Raw genomic sequence first — 18,329 nt, 5'->3', positions numbered from 1 at the left:
CAAACACTGCTCTATGGTCACCAGTAACTCATGGAATTGCACTGTCCACTGGATAGTTTTCAATTTCATCTTACTTGACCTTGAAGCTGGAGACTCAATTCTTGCCTTGTGAAACTCTCTCTCCTCTTAATTTGTACATTACACTCGCTGGATTTATCTCCGACAGCTTGGGCAGCAACTTTTTAAAGTCTGTTTGTTCAAACACTCCCCATCCATAAGTAATCTTGAAATAAAGGGCTTGGCCTAGGGACTCTTCTCTCTTAATGTTCTCTGGGCATTTCTGTACACTCACATGTAGGTGTCCTATAGTCCTAAAACTAATGCATGAAGCCTAGGCCACTAATGGCTCATTAGTGCCTCAATTTTAACATGCTCAGAAAGTCTTAATTTTCCTTGCAAACCTACTCTGCCATCATTTACAATGTCAGAAAAGAAGCACCAGCATCAACCAGATATTTGGAATGCTCATGCATGACACTTGATGTAACTTCCCTTCCTTGACCCCAATCCAAACAACCACTCAATTCTACCAGTTCTTATACCAAAATAGATCTCACATTTATCTTTCCGCCTCCATTGCCACAATCCTAGTTTCAGCCACTATTCAGCAATCACCAGGTGAACTGCAAATTCTCCCCAACCATTGTTTCAAGTCTATCTCGAAATAACAGCCAAAATGGAAAAAAAAAATTTATAGATATATACAAATTCTCCCCTAACCATTGTTTCAAGTCTATCTACAAATAACAGTCAAAATGGAAAAAAAGAAAAATTTATAGATATATACCTAGCTAACTCTCTTTCTCTCTCTGTGTGTGTGTATATATGTATACACACACACACACACACGCTGTCCTAATTATTCTACTCCCATTTCAATGATTTCTCACTGTTCTTCAGATAAAATTCAAAATCCTTTTCAAGGACTACAATGTCCAAATTATTCAGTTATTCATTCTCCCATTACTATCCTCACATTGCAGCAATGCTGACTGGTCTTCCATTGTGAATACAAGCAAACTTCCACCTCAGGACTTTCGTATACAACATTTCATCCTTTGGCCCTGAACAAGATCTTCTGCTAACTCCTTCTTTGGGCCTCACTTTGAAATCACTTCAAGGACTTTATCAGACCACTTAGAATAAGCTATGGCCATCAGTATACACTCTCCCAGGACTCTGTACTCCCATTACGATTGTAATTATATAACAAATTGTGTATTCCCTGTAAAGACTATAGCTGTCTTGTTTAATATATTCTCAATACTCAGCATTCTGCCTGGCATATGAAAAGCTCTCAATAAATACTTATTGTTTGATCATTCATTCACTGATTCAACATGAGGAATGCATTTAAAAAACAAGACAGAGATGGCACATGTTAAATGTCAAAAAAGAGATAAAGAGGCAGTAAAATAACTCAGGAGAGGGAGCGGTAGGATTTGGGACTGGAATTGGATGAAGAGTTTGCAATGTAAATACTACTGAGGATGATAATGACAGCTCTCATTTATAGAGGACTTTCTGTGTGCTAGGCAGAATGCTAAGCAATTTAATAATAATGAACACCAGGCTGGAAGCAGTGGCTCGCACTTGAGCCCAGGAGTTCGAGATCACCATGGGCAACATGGCAAAACCTCATCTCTACAAAAAAATAAAAACTTTGCCAGGCGTAGTGGTGCACACTCATGGTCCCAGCTACTCGGGAGGCTAACGCAGGAGGATCATCTGAGCCCGGGAGGCAGAGGTTGCAGTGAGCTGAGATTGCGCAACTGCACTCCAGCCTGGGCAACAGAGCTGAGATCCTGTCTCAAAAAAAATAATGAACACCAGCATGTGAACCACTGCTCTCTGTTGAGCTCTTACGTCAACTGTTTAAAACAGCTACATGTATTAATTCACTCACTCACACCACAAACTAATGAGGTAAGTGCCATTATCATACCCATTTCCCACAGGGGAAAACTGCGGTACAGAAATAAAAAATAACATCCCCAAGGCACCAAGGTTATAAGCAATTGAGGCACAACTGAACCCCAGTAACTAATGTTAGAGCCCATGCTAATCATCGTAACTCCATACTGCCACTATATTCCGACACGCAATTGCCCACTTATAGTTAATAACCAGTACAGCCAATCCTCTACCTTGGAGTATGGGGCACTTTTTTCCAAACACAAGTTCATGCTGTTTGAGCCCGTCACTTGGCAAATTGAATCTAAACTGGGCACTATAATGAGATACAAAGATTCCCTTCTCAGGAGTTTAGAAACTAGTAAGGAAAACCAATGCATATATATTGAACAACTTACGAAATTACCAATTTATCAACAAGCACAAAATCATGGTAATATGATTATGTAAATGTTGAAGGGCAAGATCAGAAGGCAGTGGGGATAAAAGGGGAGAAATTACCTGGAAGAAGAGACATATGCCAGGGAAGAAGGCATGGCCAGCAGGGGAGAAGAGATAGCATTGCAAAAAGAAGAAATGCGATTCAACAAATGCTAATTAACAATGAAGTCTGAGTCAGTCAGCTGAGGACCTTAAGTAGTGGAGGAGATGAATATGATATAAGGAAAATAAATGGGCTCTACTGTGGGTGAAGTATCTGGCGATGTTGCAGTAATGCAAATCAATAGAACACAGGTCTTCCTCCAAATTAGAAATCTTGGTAATAGCTTACATTTTCAGGCCCCTTCCAAATTCAATATTGTATTAGGAATTCTATAATTTCTTCCTGAGAACACCATTTCCTGAACAACTGAGGCAGAAAACTACCAGGGCATTTCAAAGCAACCCTGGGCTCTAATTTCAAAATATCTGGATGTTAACACTACAAGGAGTGTCCAAAATTCTGTACGACATATTCTGTAGGGAATATGTTGTAAGCATGCTAAATAAAGACTTAAAATACAAGTAAGCAGAATGTCTATGTTAGTAAAATTACTTACTTTGAAATGTTTACATAAGCAATAGCCACAGGACACAATGAGTTCAATCCAAGGCTAAGCAGTGTTATGATGGTAAAGTGGAGAATCTGGGGCTATGCAGAAATATTTCAAGTTTTATCACATCACTCAGCAGCCATGGGACAGATCAGACAATCCAATCACACACCTCAACCTGGGAATCAGAAATTTTGTCAACTGCCTCCAAAATATACTTACATTCATCCCTGTAATGGGCTCATTTAATCAATTTTGACCCATAAAATAGAATCACAGAGTGTTATCTACATGCACTCAGAGAATGGGAAAGAGAACAATCGAAGAGCCTGGACCAGCTATAGCCGAATCTATGGCCAGAGGAACTCTCTTTGGAAAAAGATGCTACTTTATTTGGAAAAAATGTTCCTAACTCCCTCAATTTCCTTTCTCATGTCTTTGAACAAAGAAGAAAGGAAAAAATCATTATAGCTCAGTACACTTCAATGAATGCTAGGACCCTGTTGCTGAGGAGCTCATTTGCATGCACTCCTGTTTGTGAAGGCACAGTTAAACAAGGAAGCAGAAGGAAACCAGAAAAATTTATGGCAGAAAGCTTCCTGATAATAGAATCCGTGACAGTGACATGCTACTGACTATACTGGGAGGAAGATATTTTTGTTATATAAGAAGGAACAAATAAAGAAGCCCTGTCTCTAACAGTGCTCCACCTCTGGGCAGCTCACCTGAGTAAACATTTTCTCAGAGGTGTTGAATTGCAGAGCTAGGACACTCACACCAATGGACAAGAAGCTGTGCCCTGCTTTCAAAGTCTAATCCTAGCTCCCTACCTCAAGGTTATCTGCTCTAGTGCCTGAATTTTCCAAGACAAGACTGTTCTGAACAAAAAGCTAAACCAAGTAAGGTACAGACTTGGAACCAGACATGATGCAGATGAAAGAGACATATTCACTTTCGAAATTTTTCTTTTTTTAGGAGTTTCACAGCCAAATTATTGTTCATGTTTCCAGGTACAGAGGAGGCAACAAAACTAAGATTTTCAAAGCATATAATTCTATAATCATTTATTGCCCACCATATAAGTGGTTTTGTATTTCTCTTGCTTCTACAATTGTTTCCCCTGTTAAAAGATAATTTTCAGTAAGGTAAAATCTCGACTCTTATTCAAATATAAAATAAACTTCATATAGAAAATTTCATTTTAACCCCACTAATTAATAAGGGAACCAGAAAGGCTCAAAGAGACTAAAGAACAGATATAAATTAAGTTACTAGGAATACTGAGGTGAATTTGCTAAAGTTGCAAAAACAAAGTCAAACGAGGGAGTAAAAATGTAAAGTTTGAAATCATTTCTCTTACAGGGTGGAAATCAATTGTATCTCTTCAGGACCACATTTCTACATCTCTATCTACAAAGATGCAAAACAGCCCAATTAATAGAAGCTAAATAAAAGAAGTGAGAAACCATGTCCTAAATTTGGTGCCCTCCAAAAACAACACAACTCAGTCAAAAAGTGGACTAAAATCTATAAAAGGAGGTACTGAAACACAATCATCACTAATTGTGGTACCTGCTGCAATGAAATTTTGAAAAAATTCCCATGTAAATAAAAAATGCTTTCAAATTTATTCAAGAGAAGGATGGCCCTGTAGTTCTGGCAAATATGAACATGGGAGTTTCAAAAAACAAAGTGGTTGCACAGAACTCATATGAACAAAGAAACTATGGACAGCCAGGTGTGGTGGCTCACGCCTGTAAGTCCCAGTTACTTGGGAGGTTGAGGCAGGAGGACCTCTTGAGCCCAGGAGTTTGAGTCCAGCCTGGGCAACATAGTAAGATCTCATCTTAAAAAAGAAATAAAGGAAAAAAAGAGAAAAAGAAACAAACTATGGGCAAAAAAACTCCAACACAATAAAGCAATGCTTTCCATCACAAGGGTGAGAGCAACTGGCTGAAGCAACTCTCTGGTAGAATCAAGATCAAGGTCTTCTTCGTAACATCCAACTCTTAGCAGAGACATATTAGAGAAGAGGTGAAAAGAGAAAAGAGGGCCGGACATGGTGGCTCATGCCTGTAATCCCAGCACTTTGGGAGGCTGAGGCGGGCGGATCACCTGAGGTCGGGAGTTCAACACCAGCCTGACCAACATGGTGAAACCCTCTCTATCAAAAACACAAAAACTAGCTGGGTGTGGTGGCGCGTGCCTGTAATCCCAGCTACTCAGGAGGCTGAGGCAAGAGAATTGCTTGAACCCGGGAGGTGGAGGTTGCAGTGAGCTGAGATGGTGCCACTGCATTCCAGCCTGGGCAACAGAGCAAGACTCTGTCTCAACAAAAAATAAAATAAAATAAAATAAAAAACAGAGAGAGAAAAGAGGCCAGGCATGGGGGCTCACTCCTGTAATCCCAGCACTTTGGAAGGCTGAGGTGGGAGGGTCACTTGAGCTCAGGAGTTTGAGACCGGCCTGGATAACAAGTGAGACCGCATGTCTATTTTTTTGAAAAAAAAAAAATTAAATTAAAAATATAAGAGAAAAGAAAAAAAAAAAAAAAAAAAAAGAAAGAGTTTGAAGTTTTTTCCAAAGTCTGGGAGAAACTTACAAGGTGCTGCCACTTTGGCATCAGAGGTTGTGTGCCACAGAGGTGATGGCATGTTTCTGTGCAGCGAGGATCCAAGCCAGCCACCTGCACATTGTAGTCCAACTAGAGTTCAAAAACTTTGCTTGAAGAAAGTAGAAGAGAGAAATAGAGCAATATCTTTTCCTAAACTAGTAACAACCTGAGCTACCAAATACAACAGGGATGCAAGAAAGCCACCAGGATAACCCAACACTCCCACCAACCATGGCTTCCAGTCAAGGGACCAACCATATTGTTGACAGCACACATTGCTTGCTGTGGAGAGCAAGTTCTGCAGACAGTAAGCTGGCTCTTCCAGAGTTCCTTTGGAATTTTCTCAGAGTAGCAAATGCAGACCCCAGCAGTGGAGCCAGCAGCTACTGTGTGAATGAAGCTCCAGTGCTAGGCAACCCCTCTAGGTCACAGAAACCCACCCGACAGAACCACAGGCCTTGATGTTGTGCCATCTGGACAGTAACTTAGACTGCAGTTGGCAAGAGAGACGTGAGAACATGGTGTAGGGCCAAGGGGGGTAAAAAAGGTAAGGGCTATTTAAAACAACAAAAAAACCCAAATACACTCAGAGAGCATTTGTGCCATCAAATACCAGAGATTAGAAAAAACAAAAAGCTGAAAGGAATTTTAGAATCACAAGAGTAAGAAAAATAAATCTAAACTAGGTGGGCCAGAAAACATAGAAGACAAACTGCAATTTAACACAGACCTAACTCATAAAGCCCCTGGGTGATTTTGCTCCTTTTATCTTCTTCAGACTTAGCAGGCAAACCACTCTTTTCTCTTTTTCATTCTCTCTCTCTTTTTGAGACTGAGTCTCGCTCTGTCACTCAGGCTGGAGTGCGGTGGCGCTATCTTAGCTCACTGCAACCTCTGCCTCCCAGGTTCAAACAATTCTCCCTGCCTCAGCCTCCCAAGTAGCTGGGATGACAGGTGCCTGCCACCACTCCCGTCTAATTTTTTTGGTATTTTTTTAGGAGAGATGGGGTTTCGCCATGTTGGCCAGGCTGGTCTTGAACTCCTGACCCTCAGGAGATCTGCCCACCTCAGCCTCCCAAAGTGCTGGGATTATAGGCATGAGCCACTGTGCCTGGGCTTTTAAAAATTCTCTTTAGCCAAAAAGAATATTATCTTTTTTCTTATGTTTCCATCAAGGCCTAAACATTCAAAAGGAGCTAAGGAAAGGTAACACCTACAGAAATCTCAAAGAAAGGATGACAGTGCTACTAAAGTTTAAGAGGGCAATGAAAACCCAAAACTGAAGGCAGAGGTCAGGAGCACATGCTGGAGAAAGTCCAACCCTGTCTACCAATCTATTTCTTATCTATTGATTTAATCTTATCTGTTTTAAAGGAACACTTCAATCCTTTATATTAGCAAGTCAGAATCCAACTGGTCAACTCTGTAAGACTTCGTTTCATGAATAACAGGGCCCCAAATGTCTGACCTTCTTCCCCTGTGCCCTGCACCTTCCCCAAAGCTAGTCACTGGATCACTCCAAACCATGGCTTAATTTTTAGGCTAGGTGTGGTGGCTCATGCCTATAACAGCAATATTTTGGGAGGCCAAACTGGGAGGATCACTTGAGGCCAGGGGTTTCAGATCGGCCTGGACAACATAGCAAGATCCTGTGGGTGTGATGGCATGCACCTGTAGACCCCGTTACTCAGGAGGTCGAGTCAGGATGATCGCTTGAGCCCAGGAGTGCAAGGCCACAGTGAGCTATGACTGTGCCACTGTACTTCCAGTCCAGTCTTGGTGATAAAGTGAGACTCCGTCTCCTTAAAAAAAAAAAAAAAAAGAAAGAAAAAAAAATCCAGTAATACTACGATTTCCAACGAAATCAGTCACGGAGAATAGCGGTTATAAAAAAGTGCTATGTAACATAAGCATGAAACCAAGCCACGTCCAAAGGAGCACAGCAGCAGTTAACAGATAAAAAGACCCATGGATTAAGAGAATAAATACTGTAATAGTGAAATTAACAGAGGAACTGTCAGGACTACATAATATGAAAAGGCAGAATATATTGAAAAGAAGACAACCCCTATTCTGGGACTTTCAGAAATAAGACTGAAGAGGATGCTGTCTTCTTGTACCATCAAACAAAATCGTAACTTCTCATGCACAGAGGACAGACACAAAAGGAAAAGGACAGAGAAGAAAACTCAGATATACACTATGACTCATTGAGTCCTATTCCCATATAAGAGGAAGATGGAGAAGCGGAGGTAAAGGTAAAAGGTAAAATCAGCACTCGCAGGGCTGGCTGCAACTCAAGGAGTGGGGAGCTCTCTCTAATCTCAGAACCATAATTGATTTGTCTGATCTACCAGAACAACAGTAAGCCATGCACCAGCCCCATTTTATTGCCTATTTTACACTCTGTATCTGCAGGAGATTGTATTTATTATGGAGTAGGCTACAGCAAAAACAATAATAAACCTAAGATAAAGAACAGCTGAGAAACCTGAGATAAAGAACACTGACATGCATATTCCAACTTTTTCTGTGCTAGTGAGGGAGGGAACTGAGACAGGATCAATGAAAAACAAAACCAACTAATAATGAAAACACAGATGTATGAAGTCAGTCACCACAGAACCATTCTTCAAATCGAGTAAGACCTAGTACCAAGTCGGTCAAATTCTCAGCTGGTTCTACACACTCTGGAACATTCTGGCCTGAAAGGAAACCAGACTATGATAGAAATGGCAGCAGTGGCTGGTACTTCTAATAGCCCAGTACCTATACTGTGAAAAATTGGAAATAACAAAAAAACCAGTAACTTCTTCAGGATCTAAAGTACCAGCTTGGGAGTAGGTAATTTTCTTCCTTTAGTGGTTACCCTAAAAATAGGTGTAAGAGATGCAGATGGGTCAACATACACATACACACACACACTATTTTTGGTAGAGATGGGGTCTCACTACATTGACCAGGCTGGTCTTGAATTCCTGAACTTAAGCAATCCTCCCACCTCGGCCTCCCAATGTGCTGGGATTATAGGTGTGAGCCACCACGCCTGCTCTAGTGGGCCAAGTTTTTATCAAAGCCTTAGAGAAACTGGGGGTTCATTCAGTTGGTGTTATATGCAGATGTTCTGCCCATCTTATGGAAAACTCAAAACTCAGTTGACTTTGACATCAAAACCCATCTGTAATAACAAACAAGAAGGCCGGCTTATTTGGCCACTACAGAGGCTGGTATCCTACCTTCCAAGGCAAGCCATCAACCTCACACTCCTGTGCTCAGATGAGTCACTTCCAACCACACGCAATCAGCCAAGCAGGTCTTGTATTTGCTAGGTCTTCATACAAAAGCATTTTAACGCACTCTGATCCTTACTCTGTGAAATCATTTTTTAAACGGCAGGAGAAGAGATAATGGAAAAGGAGTAGAAACTCAACTCCTAAAGATGGAGGCAGTTGACACTAAAACAAAATTACAGGTTATTTGCCCCACCATCATGATATAATCTCTTCCATACAACACATTTCTTAACAGTGTTTAGGAGACAGAATGTGCACTTATGTATGTCTGTTTTTTCACCAATGATGTGTACTGGGATGGAGAGGAGGGTGGTGAGAGGTATTATGCACAAACAGCAGTTCATTGTAAATTATTTTGGCAGCATATTGCCTACACTGTCAGCTCAACAAAAACTTCCATTTATCATGGCCTGTAACTAAGAGGGGCATCAATCTGGGGCAGTAGGTAGCACAGTTAAAGATTAAAAAAAGATTAAGAAACCTCTGTGAAACCATTACGTATATGTACATTACATTGTCTTTTTCCCTGTTTATTCTTCATCTGCCTGTAAGTCGTTTGCCCATCTGACCCCACACCTGTCCCACAGACAGCAAAATTGCCAGCATGCTTCAGGAAGCAGAAAACCCATACATCTCACTTAAATGGAACAAGGGCACCCAACATACACACAGACTTAACACTGTGATGGAAAGAAGGGAAGGTTAGAAGGTGGGAGAAGACAAAATTCCTCTATTAAAGAGGGCACAAAAAATTTGCAATCTTAGGTGAGTAATTTGTGATTCAGGCAGACAAGGTCATATCTGACATCCATTTAAATCCAACAGCTTTTTCACTTTCAGTCTCCCATTTGCCCAGGCTTTACTCTTTTATGTGGTGACTGAGAGAAATTTAATTGGCATTTATGTTTAAGAGCAAACCAATCCTCCAATATTGAGACAGAAAAGATAATAAAAATTGGTATGAAACTGAGCTAGACTTTAAGGGGAAGTTGGTGGGGTAGGAATAAAAGTAAATAAATAAATGAAGACACGTTTCACAAGACCCACTGCTAATGACAACAGAAATAAAGGAATAAAAAAAGCATCAGAAATCATCAAGGCAGGAGGCAGCATAAGATTCAGAGACAGCAATGAAGATCTTTAGGACACTACATTGAGGGGTATGGAGAGGACAGCCCTGAGACCGGTGTGCCTGAACCTCAAAACCTCCTTAGAGTTGCTTCACCTCACTGCTGGTGATAAATGAGAACTAGAAATGAAACCAGGTGGGCCCAAGGAGAGAGCCTATCCCTAAGGTTGAAATCAGCCTCTGCAAGGCCCTGGAGTATGGGCCCCAAATAAGCTTTTGGATGGGCATATTTGGCCCTTTGTGTAGAAGGGTTTTCATCGCATTTTCCAAACCATTTGTAACTTTTTTCTCCTGCTGATGAATCGCCAAAAATTTGTCCTTTTATTACTATAACAGCTTTAACAGCTTTACTAAAAGATCAATATTAAGGAAAGCATTGTTGAGAATGCCGCACACATACATAAAAATATTAATAATATATATGCAAAGAATAACTCAGCTGGGTAAGCTACACAGAAAATAGGCCAAGTAAGATCGTACTGGGTGAGTCACACCTGTTAAAAATGAACATTAGCAGATACACCATAGTTACCTGTGGCTCAAAGGCCATTAGCTACAGGTTTCTGGGCTTCTCAGGATTCTAAGCCACAAAAAGTGTGTATCACTTTACTTCTCCAACTTAACAGAGGCCCCAACCTCTAGACTGAAGTCCAGTTAATGTGTTGTAGGTAACATTGTTTAACCTATAATCTGTAGTGACTGGTTATACAGAAAGAAAAGCTCAACAGAGTCCCACTGTTTAAGATGAGCAGGGGACCACTAAACCTAGACAAGGGGGAACCTGCCAGACACATCTGTAGCAAGCAATCACCAGGAGCAACAGAAAAAGCCTCAGCCAGGCCTGGGCACACCACATAACAGGAATATAATACACTCTGATTCATCACTCCTGCAGCCTAGGCTGAGCTCTACCACTTTTGTTTATACTAGTATTTTCTTCTCAGTGCCCAAGGCAAATTCCCTGGTGCCTAAGCTAAGATTTACCAGCTCTTCCTCCTTCCATCTCCCCTGGGCTTCATCTCCCCTGGGCATCTTCCCTATGTATGGCACAGACCTGATTCTCTCCTTAACCATTAGTGACTGTGGTGTTGAAATGGATGGTGTATGTCTCAGCAACAGAGTGCCTTTCCTGGCCACCTGATCAAAATCAGCACTTACACCACTCACTATCCCCTTGGCCAGTTTTATTTCTCTTCACAGTAGTTTTTGCTACCTGACATTGTAACTGCCTCCCTTTTCCACTTGAATGTAGGGAGTTCAGCAGTTTTCTTCATTGTTATATTCCTAGTGCTTAGAGCAATTCCTGGCATACAGCAGGCACTCAATAAACACTTATTGACTAAATGAATAAACTATCTCAACTATCAAACGGATCTATTCAGCCAAAGAGACCCTAAACACTCAAAGGTAAAGTCCTTACAGCTAAAGAATCATTTGGACACAGCCTATTGGGAGCTCTAAAATATTGGTGCCATTGATTCTTCTTTATTATCTATATGTATTATCTCAAAGGATGTACATACATTTCTCCATTCTGTCCCACTTACAGGCAAACAGAGGAACAAGAGGTCATGAGGAAATCATGATGAATTCATATCCTTCTCCTGAAACCTATACTTGACCTTTTGCCACTAAGACTTCCCACTCACAGCAAGAACTGGACAGGGGTTTTAAAAAGAGGCAATTTTATTTTAATACAACTGAGAAGAACTACCTTCCAAACTCAAAATACAGTAATTAAAAATGAAAAAGCAACATAGAGACAGTTCAGGTAAAGAAAAAGAATGAAGTTAATTCTGCTTTTCCAGATTATAAAACAGGCTCCCTATAGATACCTAAGTAGATGCCCCGGGCAGAGGGGAAAAAAAGTCACAGTCAGTGCATGAAAAGAAGCGAGCTAGAGAAAACACATAAGCTGAGGTCCTTCAGCAAATATGCAGACACGCTCTTGAGCCTCTGAGCCACACAGCTTGATTCAGGGACTCGACTCACCCCAGATATATCTGCGACACGGTGGATAGGCACTTCCTTCTTGCTATGCAATCCTTTGCCATTCTTAATAGCTCTGTTAAGGAAGAAGAGAAAAACCGATTAAAATAAGAATCACAATGGGAAGGGGTAGGAGGGTGTGAAAATGAAGAGAGAAGTGAGGGTTGTTGAAGTGGGTATGTATGACTACACAAGTCACACTGTACAGTGCTGAGTAGCCAGTCCGTGCAAGAGGATTTGGTGGAGGGGGGATTATAAAGCTGCTCTTCTCTTAAGCCCAGTTACCAGCACGTGGTTGCCAGTTTCCACTAACAGTGTACTTAGTAATCAGAGGGCTCCCTCACTTGTTTCCAAATTAAAGGCATTGTTCCAGGCACAAAAGAAGAATCAGTTAGAGAAGCACATGCCTAAGAAACAGAAGTAATAACGTTTCTTCTGTGTTTAATCACATGAAACATTTTAAATGCAAAATATGTGGCTAGTGTTCCAATTATAATGGAAATAAGTTCCTCCCAGGTAAAAAGATAAGTTGCCCTGAATGGAGCAATACTGTAGAGAAAAGTTATTTAACAGTAGGAAAAAAAATTAGCAAATGCTACGTAACTGACATTACGTATCATTTTCAATCAGTCTCAGCTATAATAAGAGGAGATTTAACAGGGAACTCTGGGACTCTGCCAAGCTCAGACATGGGTTGGTTTGCTCTAATCACCCAATCCTCTGAGTGGCAGCTCTGGGGACAGAAGCCTACGCCTCACTAGGTATGATCACTGGTATAACAATGAAGGACCACAGAATAAAAACTGACTGGTGAATCACTTGGTCCGTACACTGTTGTATAAGGCCTTCTTGTATACCGCCAGCCTGCAGACATAGCAGGGAAGAGTTCTGAGCTTAGAGATAGAGAACTAGGGATTAGGGGATGTTCCTACGAATCTTATCTATGAAGACTTGACTTTTTAGGGTTTTTGAATTCCAGAGGAAGTGTTGAGAAAGCTGCCCAGCCCAGGGCCAAATGTCAGGGACCCTCACACTGTCAGCCAGATTTTCACTTCTTTCCTTTCAGGAACTCACTCAAGGAACACAGGTACAGGACACACTTCTGCAGGGGTTACTTTCAGGGTCATCACTTTCTAAAGTAAACCCTTAGAAGCCAAATTGGGTGGGTATTGATCAGTGCTAGGTAGAATAGTCATATTTCTTTCACACTTGGGCCTTTATCACCTACCTGAGCCCCCTTCCTTCATCCCAGGGGATCTGTCCCTCATTCAACTAATTTGAAATGCTTCTGATTCAGAAACAACAAAAGTTTTCCTAATATCTAGTTTCTAATCCCTGATATGGGCAAGTACTGAGTTAATAAAATAAAAATCACAGCCTCTCTCTCACTCTGATCTGAAATACTAACTGAAAGACAGCACTTCCAAGCTCCTTGAATCCCTTGGCTCCTTCTGAATTTGAATCAAGGGCTTCAACTTTAGAAACTGTAAATGGGGCCGGGTGCAGTGGTTCACACCTGTAATTCCAGCACTTTGGGAGGCCGAGGCGGGCAGATCACTTGAGGTCAGGAGTTTGAGATCAGTCTGACCAATATGCAAAACCCGGTCTCTACTAAAAAAAAAAAAAAATCGGGCTGGGTGCGGTGGCTCAAGCCTGTAATCTCAGCACTTTAGGAGGCCGAGGAAGGCGGATCCCAAGGTCAGGAGTTCGAGACCAGCCTGGCCAATATAATGAAACCCTGTCTCTACTAAAAATACAAAAAAATTAGCCGGGTGTGGTGGCAGGTATCTGCAATCCCAGCTACTCAGGAGGCTGAGGCAGGAGAATTCCTTGAACCCGGGAGGCGGTGGTTGCAGTGAGCCGAGACTGCGCAACTACACTCCAGCCTGGGGGAGAGAGACTCCATTTAAAAAAAAAAAAAGAAAGGTCAGCCAGGTGTGGTGGTATGCACCTGTAATCCTAGCTACTTGGGAAGCTGAGGCAGGACAATTGCTTGAACCCGGGAGGTGGAGGTTGCAGTGAGCCAAGATCACTCCACTGCATCCTAACCTGGGTGAAAGAGCGAGACTCTGTCTCAACTAAATAAATAAAATAAAATAAAATAAAATAAAATAAAATAAAATAAAATAAAATAAAATAAAATAAATTGTAAATGGGTAAAAATATTTCCCTTTACAATTTCCTCTAGTGATTTACCATTTAGGGATCCTGTTAGTGGTCAGCAACCAAGGCCGATTCTCAAGCTTTGCCCCTCACCCCTTGGGATTTGCAAGCTACCAGCGAAAGACTAGAGGTTGGTGGCTAGAAGCCAACTAACAATCCAACTCTTCCACCTCCCAAAGCCCTGCTTACATCTTGCATGTCCTATTTCTATAACCTCCTCTGCCACCAACAAGCTCTCCTTATTTTGCTACTGCAAATTGGAAGGAGCAGCCTTTAAGATCGAAGCTTCTGTGAAGCAAGACAAGCTCTTTCCCACCCTGACCGTACCTCACCTCCTTCAAGGCAAGGCCTGCAAAGCGTTCTGCAGGTCCTCTGGGGCACTAAATGCCTACAGCCTTATCCTTTAACAACAAGGACAACCAAAATAAATAGATCTGTTCTGTAAACAGACAGGTTCAAGTTAGAGCACTGCTGAAATCGTGGCCTTTCCTGGGGCTGGAGAACATCTCATATGCTTTGGGAAAAAAAGAACAGGGCCTGAGCAGTAAGTTAGAAAGCAAAGATCCTCAAGGCATAAGCAGTGAGGTGGGAAACTATAATTCTGCTTTCTTTCTGTGACCACAAAGTAGCTCTGTGCTATAAGCAGAAATCTAGGACTTAACCAAGACTAAATACGCTACCAAAGAGGAAAAAATTAACATCAGAAACCGGAATACGTGGATAATAGTGTACATATGACATTTAAAACAATAACACCAAAACAATTCTTTAAAATTGTCTTAATATTAATATTATTCATGTTCTACCCTGTTTCTAAAAAGCATATTATTGGACACGTATTTGTGTTCTGGCATAAATTTTGGGAAAACGTCCAAAGACAATTTTTTCACACTTAAAATATTATCATTAAACTCGATCAACTTCTGGCACATTCAACAGGCAGCAAGAAAGTAGCACTGTACCGTCATATATGAACCGAGAAGTAGTGCTTATTTTGTTAATTCTTCGTAAAAGAGAAGCAAAGTTCAAAGTTAACAATAGGTAGTTAATCACTAAATTCAAATATGCCCACCTAGGAAGCACTCTAGCCTCTTAGCAGCATACTAGACCCAGGCTGCAAAGTGGGAAGGATCTGTGAGAAAAGAGCAGAATAACCTGCGGCAGCACAGGTCTCCTTCCCTGTGCGGAGGCTGCTTTGCTTCTGGTTCCCACACTGCTGCAGGAATGACACTGAGTGAGCCATTTCCAGAAAACCTCCCTCTGCTTGTCATAAGTCTGATGCCACAGCAAGAGATTCTCCACGACAGAGTATCTGGGGGAAGTAGGAATTCAGGAATCAATATCACAGAGGAGAGGAGCAAATGCTGAGGGGAGGCCTGCCACCGCTATCTGCAAAGGGAGAGTACAACTTTATTCCAGGCTACGAGGATACATGACATGGAGACCCAGGCTCTGCTGAAAACAAGGTGTGCTGCCTTGCTACCCCCTCTCAGTGGGGTTCTCCTCTGCATCTCACATAACCCAGTTTCTCTGGGATAGATTTGTGGAGCTCTGTCTTTGCGACGTGGGAAGGTAGGCAGACCGCAGGCTGGCTTCCACTGTATCTGCTCCACAGAGCAAACACTAACTTCCGCTCCCCACACTGCCTTTCCCTGTGGGCCTCAGCCACAGCTCTGCATCCCTTTTCATTAGGCAAGGAATGAAACTCCTGACTTCTAAACTTCTCCTGCTGTGTCTGCTTAATAGCGGCTTCTCACAAAGGCAGGTTGGTGTGCAGGCCAGCCAGGAGAAAGGAAGCAGTGGGACAGAACACAGCCTACTCCTCTCAGAAGCTTTCTTCTCCAAGATGCAGCAGTACAAAGACAGCAAAGACTACCAGTGTCAATAACGGATAAACATCACCACCAGTCAGGGAAAGTAAGTATATATCTGCACACATGCCAAGGAGTGGCAGGGCAATAGAAGGATGAACACTCAGCTTTCTAGGTTGTTTCTAGGAGCCACAGGGCTGTATGGTACTACAGGGTGGGAAGATGAACCCTATTCAGACCACTGGAAAACTCTGCTTTCTTTAAACAGCAAAGTTTGAAATTCTCACATATTAGCTGCTGCTTTTCCTATAGAAGAAAAAACCTACAACTTTGCAAAGGCAGATGACATTTTTGCAGGGAGATCATCTCCATGGCCTCAGCACCAGATTAGAATCTGTATACATTTCATGCCAAGGAAGAGTCTGCTCTTAGGTTTGCAGTCCCTAGTTCATCCAGAAAATTCCAAGACCAATGCTCTCCAAGCTGGATGTCTGAGCACCGCAGTCAAAGTCCCTCCCGTGCCAACGAACAGGCCTCCATCTTACTGCCAATTCAACGATGGTAGATTGTTATTCTGAACAAATATTTTTGTCAGTTTACAAAGAAACTCAAAGGATTTACGGCTAGATCCAACCTTATCACAATCATAAAATAGTTATCACATCAGGAATTCTTAACCTGGGGACATAGTGAGCATCAGCTCGGATGCTAGAAATATCTCTGATCCACCCTAAAGTATCTGTGAATTTTCTGAAGGAGCAGGAGCTTTCAACAGAGTTTTACAAAAAGAACTACTTTCATACATGAAAGAGATCTAAAGAAAATAAAATGATAGAAAGCAGAAATGACATGCAATAGGTGGCAGGGAGATGGTGGGGCAAGGAGGCTACAGAGCTGAGAGAGATCAGGACCCCTGAACACGTCTCCTCATCTATAACTTCCTTTTAACAATGCTTTCCTGGCAAGCAGGCTCCATGATGTCTCTTCACTCTGCTTTTGCTTTACCCCTACGTCCAACATTCTTCTTTCATAATTGTGCTCACTTGGCCCTTTTGGAATCCTCTTGGTCTAGGCCCTCACCCAGGGATATCTTAACTAAATTCATTCAATCCCTTTTGAAGCTACACACACTTTGACTGAATACTGCACACCATTACCACATCACTTCTTAATAAAAATCGACGTCATCATTTTCCTCCCCTACTTATACCCCAAACAAAAGACAACCAACCAGCTTGTGAAATCAAGTGGAAATTCTCAGACTTGGCTTTCATGGGTCCTAACCATGTGGCCCCAGTTTACGTATCCACATGATTTCCACGTTACCCCTAATCCAATTAGGCTCATTTCCTTCATGCACCCTACATGCAAGTAATTAATTATGTGTGTCCCCTGGGCTTTTGCTTTCCCCTTGATTTCACTTGTCGTTCTAGGTCAATACTACAGTGAAAAGAGTATCACCTATCTGTAGCCACAACCTCACTACAATCATAAAATAGTTGGGACAACAGAAATTTGTAACCTGGAGTCCTAGGTGAACTCCTTTGAAATGGTAGTATAATTTGTGCGTGTGTGTGTGTGTGTGTTTGTGTTGTGTGCAGGTATCACTCAGTTCAGCATGTAATTATAAACTGCAACATGTGACTTTCAAATTGTTTCATGTGTTAATCTTTATTTCTATATCTAGACTACAGGTCCCTTGAGGGTTTGTATTCTGCCCTTAATGTTTATTATAGTATTTAACAGATAGCAATCTTTCCATAATTATATAAATGCAGGGCCATCTAGTTCAATTAAAGTGTGCCAAGTAAAGCTGAATAAATGCTTGGTAACTGACTGATTAATGCGGAACAGTGAAAATATTTCAAATTGGAGACAGTGACAATGCCAAAGTGACTGTAGGGCAAAAGAATGAGGTTTGTTGGCTTTCCTGGATGCACAGTTTCATGATCTATGCTCCAGGGCAGAAGCAGCTAAAGACTGGCCTCTGAGCAGAAACAGAAGCAGAGGAGCATCCAGAACAAAAGCATCACATCCTACATCAAGTCTCCCGGAACTGCAGGAGATGGGCAAGAATCTGATTGGCAGTGAGTGGGAGAAAAGCTTGACCACTGTAAACAATAAAACAGAACCAAGTAGCAGGATTGTAAGGAACACCTACTAAATAATCAAGGAGAAATGACTCAGTAGGAAGAAAAATTAATTCCAACAGAAAAGACTAAAAAGTAGAATAAAGAGTAAAAAACTTGGTAAACTTCCGAAGCACTTCTCATTGTGTTTTGGGTCACATTGAGGAATATGGTTTTTCAGCATGAACCAAATACAGATATCAATGAAACATGGAAGCAATAAACAATTCTTTCGGCCTTTCTCCTGGTTCCT

The 18,329-nt window shown here is 41.6% G+C and overlaps 1 protein-coding gene across 1 annotated transcript in view; it reads right to left on the bottom strand.

Annotated features, from left to right (window-relative positions):
- The window catches only part of SND1 (staphylococcal nuclease and tudor domain containing 1), a 440,492-nt gene that overhangs the window by 174,127 nt on the left and 248,036 nt on the right, over positions 1–18,329 (bottom strand). The window contains exon 14 of the mRNA XM_007982822.3: positions 11,977–12,049. Coding sequence (XP_007981013.1) covers positions 11,977–12,049 — 73 coding nt within the window. The remainder of the gene's footprint in view (positions 1–11,976; positions 12,050–18,329) is intronic.

The sequence above is a fragment of the Chlorocebus sabaeus genome, chromosome 21, assembly GCF_047675955.1.
Source record: "Chlorocebus sabaeus isolate Y175 chromosome 21, mChlSab1.0.hap1, whole genome shotgun sequence".
Classification (NCBI taxonomy): Eukaryota; Metazoa; Chordata; class Mammalia; order Primates; family Cercopithecidae; genus Chlorocebus; species Chlorocebus sabaeus.
The sequence above is the reverse complement of the archived record's forward strand: the minus strand, read 5'-3'. Positions and strand labels throughout refer to the sequence as shown.